This window comes from Anas platyrhynchos, chromosome 12, assembly GCF_047663525.1.
Source record: "Anas platyrhynchos isolate ZD024472 breed Pekin duck chromosome 12, IASCAAS_PekinDuck_T2T, whole genome shotgun sequence".
Lineage (NCBI taxonomy): Eukaryota > Metazoa > Chordata > Aves > Anseriformes > Anatidae > Anas > Anas platyrhynchos.
Window position 1 is genome coordinate 18979181 of NC_092598.1, and position 17088 is coordinate 18996268.

The 17088-nt window shown below is 40.2% G+C and overlaps 1 protein-coding gene across 1 annotated transcript; it reads left to right on the plus strand.

Moving 5' to 3' along the window:
* The first annotated feature begins 3319 nt into the window (after positions 1–3319).
* Positions 3320–14359, plus strand: DNAJA2 (DnaJ heat shock protein family (Hsp40) member A2). The gene is made up of 9 exons (XM_038185520.2): positions 3320–3528; positions 6153–6212; positions 7143–7366; positions 8737–8817; positions 9101–9234; positions 10835–11031; positions 12626–12770; positions 12944–13071; positions 13588–14359. The coding sequence occupies exons 1-9, from the start codon at positions 3451–3453 to the stop codon at positions 13774–13776; spliced, it is 1236 nt and encodes a 411-aa protein (XP_038041448.1). The 5' UTR covers positions 3320–3450; the 3' UTR covers positions 13777–14359.
* Positions 14360–17088: the final 2729 nt, after the last annotated feature.

Sequence of the window (17088 nt, forward strand, 5' to 3'; positions counted from 1 at the left end):
GTTGGTGGGGGTTTGCTGGTTGAAATTATTAATATTTGTTGTTTAATGTTATATGATAATCATATTATTAGTGTGGTTTCAGAGGTTAATGAAACACGGGGAAAGACGGCCTCGCATGCCTTGGTGTCGATCACATTTTATTGCTTTCAGGAACCTTGTGGAGGGCACAGTATGCGCAGAAGAGGAGGGAGGCAGTTGAGGCCGCCCCTGCGGTCTGAACGAGATCCAGGAACCCACAAGGTCTGTGCAGGAACCAAAGGCTGTTAGCAGTGATGGGGGCGAACTGTGAGCCTTCATCCCCATGACCCCAACAACACCACCGAAAGACACTGCAGGTGCCAAAAGGAGGAGTTTGTGAAAATACTAATTATGATACCAAGCGGGGATAGGTCATACATGTGTATAGGTGTACTTGGGTTTCTTATGATTATGTAAAAGCAATGTTCTAGATATTTAGAAAGTTCGATGTTGTGTGTGAGTGTCGTGTTGGTAGAGCATAGGCTCCCCACGCACCCAGCACTGTTTACTTGCCTTTTATAAATATTACTAAATTCAGATTAAGTTGTATCTTCATTTATAACATGAGTCTCCAGTGACAAACATAACGAATTCTTACATGATTTTTAAAAAATCTTTGTAAAATGCTTCACCTGAAAAATGAAACTCAACTTGTACTGTACAAATAACACAAAAAGGTCTGAAACAAACTGAGTTTAAATGATCCCTTTTGGAGCCTTTCTAAAGCCAAAACAGTACCTTGAAGAGCTAAGAAATATGCTATTTAAAACAAACAAACAAACAAAAACTTCATATGGCAACTGTTGTAGTTTTAACATAGCTGCTTTTCATCACATTATGTGAATATAAGTAATATTAGAAACTAAATGATTAACTTACCTGGAGGAAATCAATGAAGAAATAACAAATAACAGTAATAATAATAATACATACAAGAGAAAAATAAACACAACGTGCAAGTGTTAAGAAAAAGTAGGGGACAACTTTTCAGCTGTGTGCCCAAAAAGTTCCATCAATACAATTCATGAGTAGGGTGTAAAAGCTATTCAACTACATTTTGACTTAATACAAAAATAATGATCCAAGCTTGTGGGTTTTAGCTCTACTTCAAAATAGAACATAAAGTTTCATCCCTGAGGAGTTTTCTTATTGTTTATTGTACTATATATTGCATTAGCATTTGGCTATGTAAGACATAAAACAGGACTGTAGTAACAGGGATGTTTTTAGCAAAGGAGAAGCAAGTATACAAACACTGCTTCTAAACTGCCTCATTAGCTTGGGCTCAAGCTGATATGCCAAGCTCACCTCCCATTCCTGTTATCCATCATTCCGCTGGTTTACATTCTGGCATGAGCGGTGAGCAAGCTGCTCAGCTCACTGGACGGACAAGCCTGGGCTGAATCATACTTGGTGAACATCATCCCTACAGACATAGATAGGAATGGTACCCCACTGGTTTCAGCTAGGTTACCTTTCCTGATCTTCAGTTTTTGCTTTTGTTTTGTTTGTTTTTAAATGCAAAGACACAATTGCATGCTACCCTATGGTATTTTAAATATTGCTTGTTCCAGTCCTACTGATTCTGCTTAGCTCCTAAACACATCAGGCTGATTTGCAGAAAAAAGTGCCCCTCTACAGCCTTATAACTTTTCTTCCTACCTGACTGCCCACTAATAAGAAAATCCTGGATGACAAAAAAAAAATAAATAAAAATCTAGAATCATACAAATCAGTGAGCACAAAGGAAAATCACCAAGGCAGGTGTACATGTCAGACATTTTGTAAAGTAGCTGACAAGTCTAAATACAGCCTTACCAAAATACAAGATGAATTTAGGTAGTACAAGACATGGGTAAACTAAATGTTGAAGCCTTACTAGCATCAGCCACATATGTTAATCCATACACTTATTGAAGACTGTGCAGACAACTTCTGAAAATACTGAAGAAACATACCTCTTCTTATTATTTTTTTTTCTTTCTTTCTCCATGTCTCTGAGCTAGACTAATAATTAGAGTCTATGCGACTGTCTTTCCAGTAGCTGTTTTCTGTCCTGTCACTGTTTTCCTCTCTCTAAAGAGAGTCTCCATTTCCCTTTGAAGTTCTTGACTGCTGCCACACCTACAATACCAAAGGCAGATATTACAATGACGTACTAAACTAGATTGTGCCAGACTTAACAAACCCAATGATGGAATTTAGGGTTCTGTAAACAAGGAAGGAGCAGAGAAACCAGCAGCAGACTGCATTTCCCAACACAGCCATTGCAACCACAAGCTATAGCAAGGAACTAAAGATGAAGTCTGCCTCCAGATGATGAGGAAAGAAGCCTCCAAGTGCACAGATCTGCTCCCCTGAGGCAGAAGGCCTACTCAGATCTCTATACCTCAAACACATGAATCACTTCAAAGCACTTTTTCTGTGCTCTCTCTCACGGGCCAAGTCATTTATCCACCCCAGCAGACTCCCCCCCAGGGCCTGCCATCACCCACCCGGTCCTTCTGCGTGCCCTCTCCCAGACACGCTCTAGGCTCGCCCCGGGAGCAGCCAGAAGAGTGTTTTCAGTCCCCTGCCATCTCAGGGGCCCGGCCCACAGCCGACTCCACCTCAGCCGAGCACTGCCCACAGGTTCTGGGGCTCTCTGGTGGCCACTGCTTGGTGAGGGGCTGGTGGCCAGGTGGCCGCACCTGAGGAGGGGCACCAGGTGAGGAGAGGCTCGAGCTGCTGCCACAGTGAAGGGACTAAGCACTATGAAGCACAACGGGGCTGTTTATTTGCTGGCTAGAAGTGGTGTCTCTCTGGGGCACCAACACTGCTTGAGCACAACTAAACAATCTAAACGATGTTTAGATGTTGAACTTAGTGATACGGTTTAGCGGGGACTGTTAGTGTTAGGTCAGAGGTTGGACTCGATGTTCTTGAGGTCTCTTCCAACCCAGACAATTCTGTGATTCTGTGTTCCTCTGAGCCACTCCAGGCCTGGCACCTGGTACTTTTTTGAGATAGCAGGAGCCGAGCAAAACCCTCCAGCACAGCGAGCAGCTGGGCACCCGCGCTATCTATAACCGACGAAGCCCCAGCACCCCGCGCCTGCAGACGAAGGACGCCCCTCAGGCGCCGCCCCGCGGGGCTCCGTCCCGCGCGGCCCCCTCCCGCCTCCCGCCCCGCGGCCGCGGGTGCCGGCGGCGCCCCCTGGCGCCAGGCGGCGGCACTGGGTCAGGCGCCCGAAGTGGGCCGAGGGGGCGGGGCCGCAGGGGCGGGGCGGGGCGGGGCTCCCGCGGCCCCTCCCCTCGCGCCCTCCCTCCCGGCGGCGCGGCGCGGTGACGCGGGGCGTGTGCGCGTGACGTCGGCAGCGGCTCTCGTCCTGCTCCCGGGCTCGCCCTCGCCGCCCCTCGGCCCGCTCCGGCCCCGCCGCCGCCCGCTGCCGCCATGGCGAACGTGGCCGACACGAAGCTGTACGACATCCTGGGCGTGCCGCCCGGCGCCTCCGACAACGAGCTCAAGAAGGTGCGGCCGGGCCGGGCCGGGCGGCGCCGCCGGGGCTGAGGGAAGGCCCCGGGCTGGGGGGGGGGGGCGGCGGGGCCTGCGGGCGGCGGTGTGAGGCCGGGGAGGGGGCGGGGAGGGCCCGGGGCCGGGTAGGCCGCGGGGGAGGGCGGCGGGGGGGGAGGAGGGAGCGGGGCCCGGCGGGGCTCCCCGCGGCCCGGCCCGGCCCCGCCAGGTCCCCGCGGCGCCCGGGGGGCCCCCGCTCGTCTCGCCCCCGCGGCGCCGCCCGCCCGCCTGCCCGCCCGGCTCCGGGGCGGCGCTCGCAGCCGGCGAGAGCTCCTCGGGGAGGAGCGGGCGTGCGGCGGCAGGTGGGGGCCGCTGCCATTGTCTGCCCCACGTGTAGGCCTCGGTGGGGGCCGGCTCTGCTCACGGCTCCGCTCGTTTTCAGGCAAGGTGAGGTGAAGAAAGGAGCTCGGAGGGAGCTCGGGGCCGGTTCGTCGTTTACCGCATCCATTTGGCTCAGTGGTGCAGAAACCTTTTTCTTTTTTTTTTTTTTTTTCTTCCCCAGAAGGAATTAAGCACCGTTTACACGTGAGGGAGGATAACTAAGGAGGCAGTTTACTAGCAGTGACCTGCTTCGGCTGCTGGGTGGTGCTGGAATTACCGACTCCCCCGTCATGCATGTGCTAGCCCAGTTTGTGCAGGGATAGGCAGATGTAGTGTTGAAATAGTTTTAGAGGTGGAAGGCATGCGGCAAGAAGCTCCTGAACACAATCAAGTAGATCTTTTTTTTTTTTTTTTTTTTCCTTGCTAAGTTCTGCTAAGGGCCTTTGGTCTCCTGTAAGCACAAAGAACTTATAGCAGTCCTCCACTCACTAATCTCAATGTTCACTGCTGTATGTTATGCTTGTCTTGGCATGTAAAGTTTTGGGCTGCCCACAGCGGTGAGAAGTTCATCCATCTCTTATTGTCACAAAGAGATTGTGTGGATGCTTTATTCGTCTAATATTTTAACCTAGATATAAAAGTATAGAAAAGGTAAAACTAATAAAATATATAATAGCTTGATCAAAAGGGTCTGACTGAACACTGAGGAGTTAAACTAATTTCCATTGAAGCTGTAGTATGGTGTTCATATAAGCCTTGATTGTGGATCTGTTTCTGATTGATTAAGTAGTGGTAGCTTGCTTTTGGGCCATGAGTAGTCTAAAGGATTGCTCTAAACCAGTATGCTGCCAAAAGCCAAGGCATTAGCTCTCTTTATATTTTTCAAGATCACCATGCAAAAATCATTTTTAGCTGAATAGATAACATTATGTAGGTTTTCAGTTTAGATGTACTTTTTCACAATTATACTTCCTAAAATATGGGGGAAATCCATTTTTATTACAGAATATTCAAGTCTGTGGAAGATTAGGCTTTGTTACTGATGGTTAATTTCTGCTATAAGACCTATGAATTTGTTCTTTACTTTTACTGTGTTTTAGAATGTTTGACTCGTAATGTTCATTTTCTGTTTTGTTTCATTACTTTCTTATCAAATTTTTTCTTGGTTGCATGCGTAAATACAGAATATTTCAAGGTAATCAGTAAAAAGGTAACTGCAGATACAAAAAAAGGATTTTGATTTATCCCAGTACAAAATGATAAGTTGGGATCTCTATAAAGCTTTGTGTGTAAAGCTCTGTTCAAGCTGTAGTTCTATGGAGTTTGTTTATTTAGATGCTCAGTTCTACAGGAATAGAGCTATTAAAAAAAACACCCTTAAGAATTGGTGCGTTTCAATTATTTGCAGTTGCAGCACTGTAGCAGATTTTATTAATATGTATTATAATAATAAAAACACTTTTATTAACAATCAAGGGACAGATATTGGGGAATGTTGTGGTGGAGTGGGGAAAGAGTTGCAGTCCTTACTGTCAAAAGCTCAAATTGTAGAAGTCCTGTTATTTGCCTTTACCTCTAAGGTAAAAACAAAACAAAACAGAACTACTGCTGTAGAAAGTCATGGTCCTGAAAATCAAAACACTGGTCAAAAAAAGCATACTGAAAAATCTTCCCTGGAAATCTGGCTGTACTTACTCCTCCAACTATTTTGGAATGATGAAATTAAAGAAAAGCAGTGATCTGTGCGTTCTGCACTTGTAACTCATACGCGTATTTCAATGTGAGCTGAAACTTTCCATTATTAGTAGGTAAGGAAGAATAAAAATTGATGCGGGGATTGACTGATAGACTTGGGTGAGAAGCTGAGGCAGCCATTTTGTTGTCTTGCTGTGACTGAGGTGAGAGGTGAATGGGTTGAAACTTAGGTTGTGGATTTTGAGGGGGATCTGTAGAGTACGTCATTTTAATGAAGCACATTTTCCAGTGTAGTTCTTAATGCATGTTAATGAAAAGAAGCAGGCAGACTAGTTCTAGCTATCATGTGCTGTAGTTGTGTTTAAATCCGAGACTGAGTAGTTAATTTATGCCTATAGTAAAGTCAGAATTTTTAATGTACAATTTCAATGTATGAGTCACTTCAAAACATTCATTTTTTTTCCACTTTATTAGGGTTTTCTTTCTTACTGAAGACACTACTTGAATTTCTCAGAAAAGAATAGATTATTCAAGACTGAAACTAATTTTGTACCTCTTTCAACTAGGCATACAGAAAGCTGGCTAAGGAATACCATCCTGATAAGAATCCAAATGCAGGTGACAAAGTAAGGCTTCTTTTTAAACTATTGAAGTTTGCTATTACAGTAGCATCTGAGGGACTGAATAGAAGTTTTGGGGGCTGGGTATTGCAGTTGTTCAAAAAATATAAGAACTGTGAAAGGGAAGTATGTCTTGTCTACTTCTTCCCAATCTCCCTGTGTACCTCGTGACAAAATGCACCAGTTAAGTGAGTCAAATTGGTTGAGAAGGTAATGCTGAAGGGAGAACTGCTGCTTTTCATCTGCCAAGATGATGTCAGCTGTCACTAGCATCTATATAGGTATTTCAAAAAGATGGACAGCCCACTTTCCAGTTCTTTCCAAGTATGCTAATATGTGGAAAAATGTACTTGTGGAGAGACTTAAAACTGCAGCATAAAACACATCGTATATGTGGGAAGGTTGTATTAGATATATTGTACTAATTGCAGCTAAAAAATGTTAATTCAATTTACTCAGTTGATTCTAGCAGATCTGAAGTTCTGATGGTTGTTTAAAACTCAGCAGGGATGACTGTAAAAAGATTTGGTTTTGTAGACAAACATGTTAATGTGCATTTTATTACATTGCTCAGGTGTGAGCCTATTCTAAGCACCTAACAAGTTTTGCGGTCTTTGCCAATGGTGTATAACTGCGTTTTTGCCTGGTGGCTATTTCAGTATTGTGTACCTGTTTTTTTTTGCTGTTTGTGCAGTGTCTTATGCTAGGAATAATAAAGCGGCTATTTGCAATAAAATGTCATTTGCTTATGCAAAGCAAGAGGTAATACAACTATGCCCAGATTTGCTTTCCTCTCCCTTAATATAGAGGGGGTAGAAAATTGTTCTGTTGTGTGCCACCTTTATCAGGTGTTTGTGCTGGACAAGAAACAATAGTAAAATGTTCCTTTGAAGTAACAAATTACCATGCACTGATTTGACTCTGTCCCTCTTCTAGTTCAAAGAAATAAGCTTTGCCTATGAAGTATTGTCAAATCCGGAGAAACGTGAGTTATATGATAGATATGGAGAACAGGGCCTTCGAGAAGGTAGCGGTGGAGGCAGTGGAATGGACGATATTTTCTCCCACATCTTTGGTGGTGGATTGTTCAATTTCATGGGTGGTCAGAGTAGAAGTCGTAATGGTAGAAGAAGAGGAGAAGATATGATGCACCCGCTCAAGTAAGTATCTTGATGCTGCAATTCATACTCACTTTCAAGCTTTCCTGATTGGTACTCTAGTTTGTGTTCTTGGTATGCTCTTCAGGTAAGATTCTGCAGTCTGTACCTACTTTTCAGACCTGGACTACTTTGTCGCATGTAGTCCAGAAAGCCAAACTCAAGTTACCTTGAGTTACTTTTAATGTTTGATTGATCTTGTATCTGATACTTTGATTTGCCTGGTTATTAGCCTGTAGATACTAGACACTTTTGTCATGGTATAGCTCTTCGATTATGTTTGGAAGTTGTAATCCGAAATTGCATTAAACAGACATACACTGCTTAATTGCTGGATTCTTGCAGAGGCACTAAGTCTCTTGAAAGACTTGCATTCATAGCTTACCAGCTGGAAGTGCAAACTACATAACTAATGGAAGAGTATTTAAAAAAAAAAAAGCCTGAATAGCATATCTAAATTTTATACATCTTTGCTTGCAGTCATGACTGGCTTTTTACTTGCTGAGCAGCTCCTTTCAAACTTCTATAAGTAAAGCTGCATCTTTTCTGTGTTTGGCAAGCCATGCTTAAAGTCTGTTTACTTTTATATGTTGCTTAGGTTAGTAGCTAATACTGTGCACTATATTACTAATGAGCTTTGGTTTTGTTATTTGTAAACACTGATGCCAGGCAACCTTCTATAGCTCAAAATACATAGGAATTTCTGTCCACAAACTTGAATCCTTTTAGGAGAAGCACTGTTCATAAATGTCTATCGATATATGAAGGTTATTGGAGTTCACTAGTGTATTTAAGAGCTGGGGGGGAAAAAGTGTGAACAAATGTAAAGAATTAAATAGCCTTTGGGGACATGTCCGTGTTCCCCCCCCCCCCCCCAGCCCCTCAAGTATGTTATGCCTTCCAAGTGAAAAGCTCAATACAGTAGTAAATATTCTGTGTATATTCTTATGTATGTGTGCTATACGTACCATCAGGACAGTCTAAGAGAGGTTCTTTTTTCACTTGCTTGGTAGAACTTGGAAAAAAAAATCAGATGTGACTAATCAAACAAAATACTATGTCTGCTTGTTTCCTGTTGAGAAAACAAACTAACCTGGTTTTGATTCTGCTGATTATATTGCAGCTTTTCTCTAAATTATATTTGGGATTATGTCTCTGTTTTCATGTGTGCTGAACAGTTTTTAAGGATTCCTTGTGAAAGCTAAAGTGATGCTTTCAAGGGTCTTATTTTAATAGTGTATTTAGTCTTTTTTTTTTTTTTTTTTTTTTATGAAGAACTGGTTTTCTATAACTTGTCCCAGGCAAGTATTTTAATTTTGTGGGGAAAGTAAGTTGTTAAATGATAACCCAGGAGAAAATGTTTTATTTTACAGAGTTTCTTTAGAAGATCTCTATAATGGAAAGACCACTAAACTACAACTTAGCAAGAATGTCCTTTGTAGTGCATGTAATGGGTAAGTGGTTATGCTTCTGAGTCCTCTGGTTGCTTTGTTGACATACAATATAATGAAGCATATTTTATGTCAGATTTCTATCAGTATTTAACTTACTGGAGTCTGCTCTCACATTAGAAAACTGTTAAACTTGAATTTTACTGTTGATGGAACTGGAATTATTCAAGGGATTTGGGGGGGGTGACTAATTGTCAGTATAATTAGGCATATTAGCCGACTGCTGTAGATGTTGTCATGTTTCCAAAAAGCTTGCTTTTCATGCAACTGGTGCTTTCTATTCTAGTCAGGGAGGGAAGGCTGGAGCTGTTCAAAAATGTAATGCTTGCCGGGGTAGAGGTGTACGTATCATGATCAGACAGCTGGCTCCTGGAATGGTTCAGCAGATGCAGTCTGTATGCTCTGACTGCAACGGAGAAGGTAAGCCAGCTATTTTGTATTCCTAAATGTGCTTGCTTGAATGTAAGTATTTATTTTGACTGTTAGGAAGAACTGCTTCATAATTTCTATCATATAACAAATTTTGTCTCATCCAGGAGAATTTTGCCCCCATCTAGTCAATTGGGTCTCAGTCTGGTCCCAATATGGAGAAGTCATCCTACTTGGGACACGAGTGTTACTTGTTACTACTGTTCTTCCATTAAAGACCAAGATTTTGTTTTTTAGAAGTATTTTTGATGGAAGGATTTTTTGATTTCTCCTATTATCCAAGGACAAATATAGGTTAGAAAACAGAAACCTATATTTTTAGAAGTTAAATTCAAGGTTATAAGATAGGATTTTGTTGAATCTGTTGTGTTTGGGAGAACAAGTTCAGCATGTGCTCTGTACTTCATGTGATTTCTATTTGGATCATCTGCAATTTTCACAGTAGTAATGCTACCTTGTAGATTTTATTCTGGACAATACCTGCAAATTACAAAGCTGTATTTTGTAGCAAGTAAAAATTTCGCAAATGATGTTTTTGAACATGGTTTTCACAATTCAAATACATAGTTTCAGCTGCATCATAATGTTGTGCTTTGTTTCACAGAAAGGTGTGGTTTAAGCTGGAAAACTTTGTCTTAAGCCAAGTGCATCCACTTGTAGCTCTTAATGTAGTACTGTAAATAAGCACTGAAAATTGTAGAGTGTGTGACCAATTAGTCTTTCTTTCTGTACAAAGATGTTAGCTTACTTGGAAAAATAAAGACCAAGTAGAAGAGAAGTTCAGGCATGTTGGATAATTATCATTAAGCTTGCTGGAAAAAGTGTTAAAAGCTGTTCACTTTTGGAGTAGTATAAAAGTGAAATCCCGTTTATACCAGAAGACCCTAGATCCATTCTGGAGGAGAATCTATGTATTTCCCTTATGCAGTTGATTTGACCAGCTGTCTTAGCCCCCTTTTTGTGTGTAAGTCTTCAGTTTTACTAGCTGCATTTATGTAATACTTCAGTGTTGTGGTAATATTCTGCAATATGTGGCTCTCCCAGTAATCCTTTTTTTTCCACTGTTGTTAATAGAAATGGAACTAAGCTTCCTAAATTCAGTAGTCTGAAATTTGTGCCCCAGCTTTTAAGGGAGGGGAGGCACTTCTGTTCAGTTTCAGCTTCATCCTTTCTTTTATAGTGGGCATCCTCCAGTATAACAAAGAATGGAATGCAGGCTTTTTTATTTTAAAGAGAAGTTGAGTGGTAAGACTACTGGAATTGAACTTGGACCTCAAGAAAGGTAGAAATCATAGACAAAAGTCTTGTTTTGCCTTTCTTCTCAAGAGCACATCCGCTTTTCAAAATCCTTGATAAGACAGCTTGGAAGCTTATGTGTATCTCTGTATTCCCTTTTTTGTTTTTCCTTCCCCTTCTCCCAGCCAGGTTAAGTTGAGCCTTCCTTTCTTCATGTGATGGATTCTTAAAGCAACGTTGAAATAACCAGTTCTCTTGCATGCATTCTTCAGCTTACTTTAAAATTAGTGTGTTTTTTCTTCAGAGTTGTATGCAACTATGTGGAAATCTCTGAACTCCAAATTTGTATCTTTAGGTGAAGTAATTAATGAAAAAGACCGCTGTAAAAAATGTGAAGGGAAGAAGGTGATCAAAGAGGTAAAAATACTTGAAGTTCATGTAGACAAAGGCATGAAACATGGGCAACGAATTACATTCAGTGGAGAAGCAGATCAGGCTCCAGGTGTGGAACCAGGTGATATTGTCCTCTTACTCCAAGAAAAGGAGAATGAGGTAATACTTTACAGTTTATATATTAAATGCCTTTTGTTCTAGTCTTTTAATATTGAAATGATATGGATGGCCGTTCATTTTAAAGTAAATCGCGTTGTTGCACCTCTGGGAGAGATGGGAAATAGCTTTTAATAGATCTATAGCAAGTAATGTGGCTTTATTTGTGAGCCAGAAAAAAACTTCTGCAAGATGTGCAGATTCTGGTGCTTCCTCATGCTAATAAATTGTAGCTTTCTCAGAATGACTTTGCTAGACATAGGCACAGTGAAGAGCCATTCGGGATTTCAAACTGAATCTTCTTTGCTTGTGACATTAACAATGTTAAGTGTTGCTTTTATTAATCTTTTGAGACATGGCAGGGAACTCCTATTAGACAGCACAGATGGTGCTTTCTGTCTTCTACTGGATCTGGAAATACAGTGCAGATATTCACAGATCATTTAACAAAATACTAAGAAATGAGAGTAGTTTATGCTAGGTGGTTAAAGCTTTATGTTATTCTGGAGTATATATGTTGTGCTTTTGAATTAAATATTGCATATGAATCTTTTTCTATGTTAAACCTTCTCTTAGGGCAAATTTGGGGTGACTTTTGAATGCTTTTGTTTCAAAAGCAAGCTATTACTATGAAGGAATAAGGGTGCATTTTACTCTGGGGGAAGAAACTGTCGAATTGAATGGTGGTATAAAAATCAAAACATTCTGTCTCAAAGAATAGTGTTGGGTACAAATTTAAGTTCTTGTCACCTATACGGATATCTTGGTTATTTGAAGATTAGGTACTATGTAAACTTTTCGCTGTGGATTGCTGCTTTGGCAAAATCAGTTTTGTAAAGCTGCTTACACTTCTCCTGTGATACTGGATGACACATGAAATCTTGTTTCTTTTTCTTTTTTTGGCCAAAAAGGGAGAAACGATCTGTAAGCATACAAAACAAATGTGCACGACAGCATCAAATTCCAGATGGCAGATGACACTTCTGTCTTAGTCTTCTAATGAACTACATCTGGCTTTACAGCATTAACCATTCTGAAAAATACCGTACCTTGTGTCCTACTGAGTAAAACTAGACTGATTCTCAGTCAAGCTTTTAATGTTCTTAAAATCTTTCTTGAAGTGGGAAGGTGATGAAAGCAATGTTTTTGGAGGTCTGCCAGTAGAGAAAGCTTAATATATTCTGATTAAGAATCCAAAGTGCAATGGTTTAAAGATCTCTTAAAGACAGCAACCTGCCCTATAGGCAGTTAGGAGAAGCAGGTATGTGCAACTATTGCTTAAATGCTGAGAAACAAAAATGTGTTGTTGTGTAGGGGGAGTAGTGACAAACAGCCATAAGCTTTGTTTGTAGGTTGGTTGTGTGGAAGACCTTGGTGTAAGGAAGCACTACTGCTGTACAAGCTGCCTTGTCTAATTTGCACCTTCCATCATACTATGTACTGTAGCTGGCATTATCTTAGATGACATTTTCATAAGGTAAAAACTTTCCAAGTGTGTTAAATTAGCTGATGTTAATAATAATGCATTCTAAATAACAAGTCTTGTGAAGGTACAATTTTAGTACTAGAAAAAATCCCTCATAATTCTGTTTTTCAGGTGTTCCAGCGGGATGGAAATGACTTGCATATGACGCACAAGATAGGACTTGTTGAAGCACTGTGTGGATTTCAGTTCACATTTAAGCACCTTGATGGGCGCCAAATTGTGGTTAAATATCCTCCTGGAAAAGTAATTGAACCAGGTAAGCCTGACCAGATAAGAACTCCTTTTACCATGCTTTTGTGGTTCTTAAACACTTTAATTCTGTTCTTGTTCTCTTGTTACCTGAACACAGGCTAAGAGAAATGAAGAGAATTTGATAGGGTGAGACTTATTCTGAAGTAGCACTCTACAGATTACTTCTTTGAATTACAGGTTGTGTTCGTGTAGTCAGAGGTGAAGGAATGCCACAGTATCGCAATCCTTTTGAGAAGGGGGATCTTTACATTAAATTTGACGTTCAGTTTCCTGAAAATAACTGGATTAGCCCAGAAAAGCTTTCAGTAAGTAGTCTTTCAAGCATAAAACTAGTGGTCTTATTGGACAGCTTATGCAAAGTGCTTGTGTTGTAGCCCCTGTATTTGTTTTCCAGTGCTTAAATTTGGATAAAGTACAATTAATTCGTTCTGTTAATTTTGTTTGTAGGCAACATGTAACTTGAAAATACCCATTCAAGTGTAAGTTTCTGGAACACATTTTTAAAAGCTAAGTGGGTATTGGGCAGATGAGAGTAGGAGGAATTATCTTTCTGCTACTGTGTGATAAGTTTTCAGAGTGCAACTGCATTTACTGATTGCACGCTGGTTGACAACATGTGGAGCTGTTGTGCTTTTTTTTTAAGAGATGTCTTCCAGTTGATAAAAATACTCTTAAATGACTATGCACTTGGAAGGCTGACACCAGCTTAGTCTTAGAAACCACACCTGCTCTGAGAAGGAGTTTTGAAGTTGTGGGGGAACTATTCGTTTTATTTGGAAGCTGCAGATGCAGTACTGAATGCACTTCTTTTTTTGGGGCAGGAACTTGAAGATCTTCTGCCAGCTAGACCAGAATTTCCCAATGTAATTGGTGATGCAGAAGAGGTAGATCTTCAGGAATTTGATACCACTCGTGGTTCAGGTGGTGGCCAGAGACGTGAAGCTTATAATGATAGTTCTGATGAAGAAAGCAGCCATCATGGACCTGGGGTACAGTGTGCCCATCAGTAAACATTTGTCTAAAAAGTTGCACAAGGATTTTCTTTCAAATTTTGCCTGACTTGTTTTCAACAATCCAACTGGATTGTATAAGTAATCCAGATGAACCAATGGACATCTATTGCTGTATGTGTAACTTTTAAATTGGTCTATAGTATCTACAGAGTGTAATTTAAACTAACCACAAAGCTTACATCTTCATTTTGACTGTGTAGCAGAATAAAGCACTTGAAAGGAAGACGAGACTCCTTTTCACATGGGTTTTAAGTTTGTCCTCGTATCTGTGCTTGATTTTTACCAGTTTTGTGTAGATCTTAGGTTTCATATTTTAAATTCGAATTCTACATTGTAAAGTTTGTGTACAATTTGTCCTGAGGCTTGGTATTTGGCTGCACCTGCATAAGCTGCTACAAGTAGAATAAAGAATTTCATAGCCTGTATCTATCATCTAGATGCATGGTAAATGGGCTTTGCACATAATGGGTTTAGAGCTGACTGGGAACAATGGAAGACTAAATTAGAAGTGGTTGTAAGTTTTTTCTACCATCTTGTGAACGGTTTCTGAAATAAATAAAAGCAGTTGGTGTATAATATATTCCTTTTGCCTTGTAACTTTTACTTTTCTAGTGGTTTTAATTGTTCTATGTACCAACTGACTCTGAGGTGGACATTTTACAAACAGGGAGGCTGAAGCTGCTTTAAGACGTGGTTTTAGATAAGTAACAATTGTGTGCTGAGTAGAAGAAGTCTTCTCTTGAAATGAGGTTATGAGTAAACGAGCATGGGGGAGGCCACAGCCATGACCCCACTGTATGAAGAAAATAAAGAGGGTTTCTGAGTGCAATCAAAAAATGTCAAAACCTCTTAAATTAAGATGATTAAATCCCCCAATAACAGTATCTTATAAAAATGATCATGATGCCTGGCAACTTACAGTTGCATTAACATAGTTTGTAAAGAGATTGAGATTAGCATTGTACTTGACAAAGTGTTTTGACCTCAAAGCAACTAAATGTAGCTGGGTTTGTTGCTTGTTCAGCAGCTTCATTTTTTGTCATTGTTGCTTAAACTGTTAAGGTCTTGAGTTTCCCAGATGCAATCCTGTTCCATTTTGTATACTTTTAATTTTAAAAGTCAAAAAAATCTTAAGTAATTATCAGGTATAGCTATGTTATTTCCTTACAGTATTAAGGAACAGTGTGTCAGTTGCTGTTAGCCACTTTTATGGTGTAGTTCCTTTCCCTCTTGAGTAGAGGAAGCTGAAAGATACCCCTAATTTTCTTTACAAAGCTGAAGGGTAGCTTAAATGTCAACAGTTATCCAAGCAACTATTAACCAGTGAGATTATAGGGACTCACTCCAAGATTTTCTGTGCACTTTGGTAGGCATTGGCATGTTGCTGAACATCCTTGTAATAAATTCTAAAACTGAAGCAAGAATAGAATACTGTTTGACCTGTATTTCAGTATTGATTTGTACTGTGGCAGTCTCATCTAGTGAATCTTTGCTTATTTTTACTTACCAAAACTTCAAGTTGATTTTGCATGAAGCCATGGTTACGTGGTGATCCTTCTGGATTGTTTTGCCAAGAAGTCAATCAACTTAAGTTGCAGTGCTTAATAATTAACATACTTGTCTTCTGCTCTCATGTAATAGTTTTCTTTTTTTTTGTTAAGCAGTGAATATATGCTAAACTTGTATCTTCTGATCTTCAAATTGTTAATTTGTTTTGGGAGGGGATTCATGGTAACTTCAGTGGCAGCACGCTGAACTGAAGGGGGTAAGGGAATGTAGAGCTCGTCGCTGTAGTGTGAGTTAGTTCAGTTCTGTTTGTCTTTGTAGTCAAGTTTGTTTTGTTCACTTAGGCTTCTGACAGCAGCATCTTTGTGGTGGCTTTTTCAGAATTGCCTTTATTCTAAGCATCCTCTTCTCTGCTAAGAGGGTGCCCCTTTACTAAATTGTAGTGTAGTAAAAAATATATACGTTTAACATCTACACTGCCTCAGTTCCAATATTAAAGTTGCAAGTAATACTACTACAGTAACTAATGCTTTTTAGTTTACAGCTAAACTTCATTGCTTTACTACAGCTACTAGTACTTTAACTAGGTCAGTGTGATTGTCCTATGGAAAATAAACATTAGTTTAGTGTTGTCTAATAAACAGCTTCAACTAGAGCACTTAGTCCAAAGGCGCTACTGTAGACAAATGAGTATTCCCTGTGCTGGCAGAAGAAAATGTGATCACCAGAATTGTAGTAAAGCCACTTTAAATATTATTTTCATGTTTTCATATTGGTATCAAAAAGCTGAGAGAATAAAAAATGAGGTCTAGTCTAGCTTATTTCAGGACAAGTTTAGTTGCACATGTACAGTGACTAAGATGTGACCTAAAGTTGACTTTTATGGAAAGTCGTATTTCTCCTCTTGAATGTGCTTAATTTGCCGAAGTGTTTGCAGGTGAATATTTATTGATAAGCTGCTGCCAGTGGTGTGATTCTTGTCACCAAAAAATAAAAAGTAGCTTTGTTCTGCTGAAGATCTGTTTGCAAAGAAATTAAAAAGTACTCAGCGGAGCAAGATTACTATTTTCCCCCCAAACAGCAGTATGTCAGACTTAATATTCTAGAAGCCTTAGAAATTTCTGTATATTAAGGAGGTAGTTGAACATCAGGATTTTTTTTTTAGTTACTAACCCTTTTTTTAGCTATAGCCTTCCCGTATAGCCTTAGGCTAACGGAAGTTGAGACAATTGGTATAAAGGAGGTAGGTACAGAGTGATAGAAGCTTCCTAGCTTGGTCATACAAGAGCAACTTGAGTTGATAGAAAAGCTCTGCTTTGTTGGTGTATCTTGTGAATTTGCCTTGTTAGAGGGCCTGGAAATGCTTCCCCAGCTCTTGAAGTTAGCTTTGTGACTAAAAGGCTATTAAATTTAAAACCTCAGATACTTTAACAGAGCAGGCTGGATTAGACAATGAGCTATTTTGGTATTATCACTACCTCCATACCTAAACCCCAGCAAGGTCCACAACAAGGGTGTGTTGACCTGTTTTTCAAAGCCGTACCTAACACTATACTGGCTCCAGAAATTGTGCAATACTGCAATTACAAGTTCAGGTTCCAGTATTTGCTTTGTAATTTCATATACGTTAGCATAGTACAGGAGTGAAAGGTTAAATTATTCATGTTGAAATATCCATTTGTCTTCAATAATCAGAAGCAGATACCATGGTGATATGATGCTCATCAATTTATGTTAAAACTGATGAAGATTAAACTATTAATTACTCACAACTAAGTTTTCATTAATGATTTAAAGTGAAGA

Bases quoted from the DNA above. Each gene is read 5' to 3' on its own strand.
- DNAJA2 (XM_038185520.2), top strand. From the start codon at position 3,451: ATGGCGAACGTGGCCGACACGAAGCTGTACGACATCCTGGGCGTGCCG. The intron at 6,213-7,142 runs GTAAGGCTTCTT...TCCCTCTTCTAG, and splicing joins ATCCAAATGCAGGTGACAAA to TTCAAAGAAATAAGCTTTGC. The intron at 13,072-13,587 runs GTAAGTAGTCTT...TTTTTGGGGCAG, and splicing joins TTAGCCCAGAAAAGCTTTCA to GAACTTGAAGATCTTCTGCC.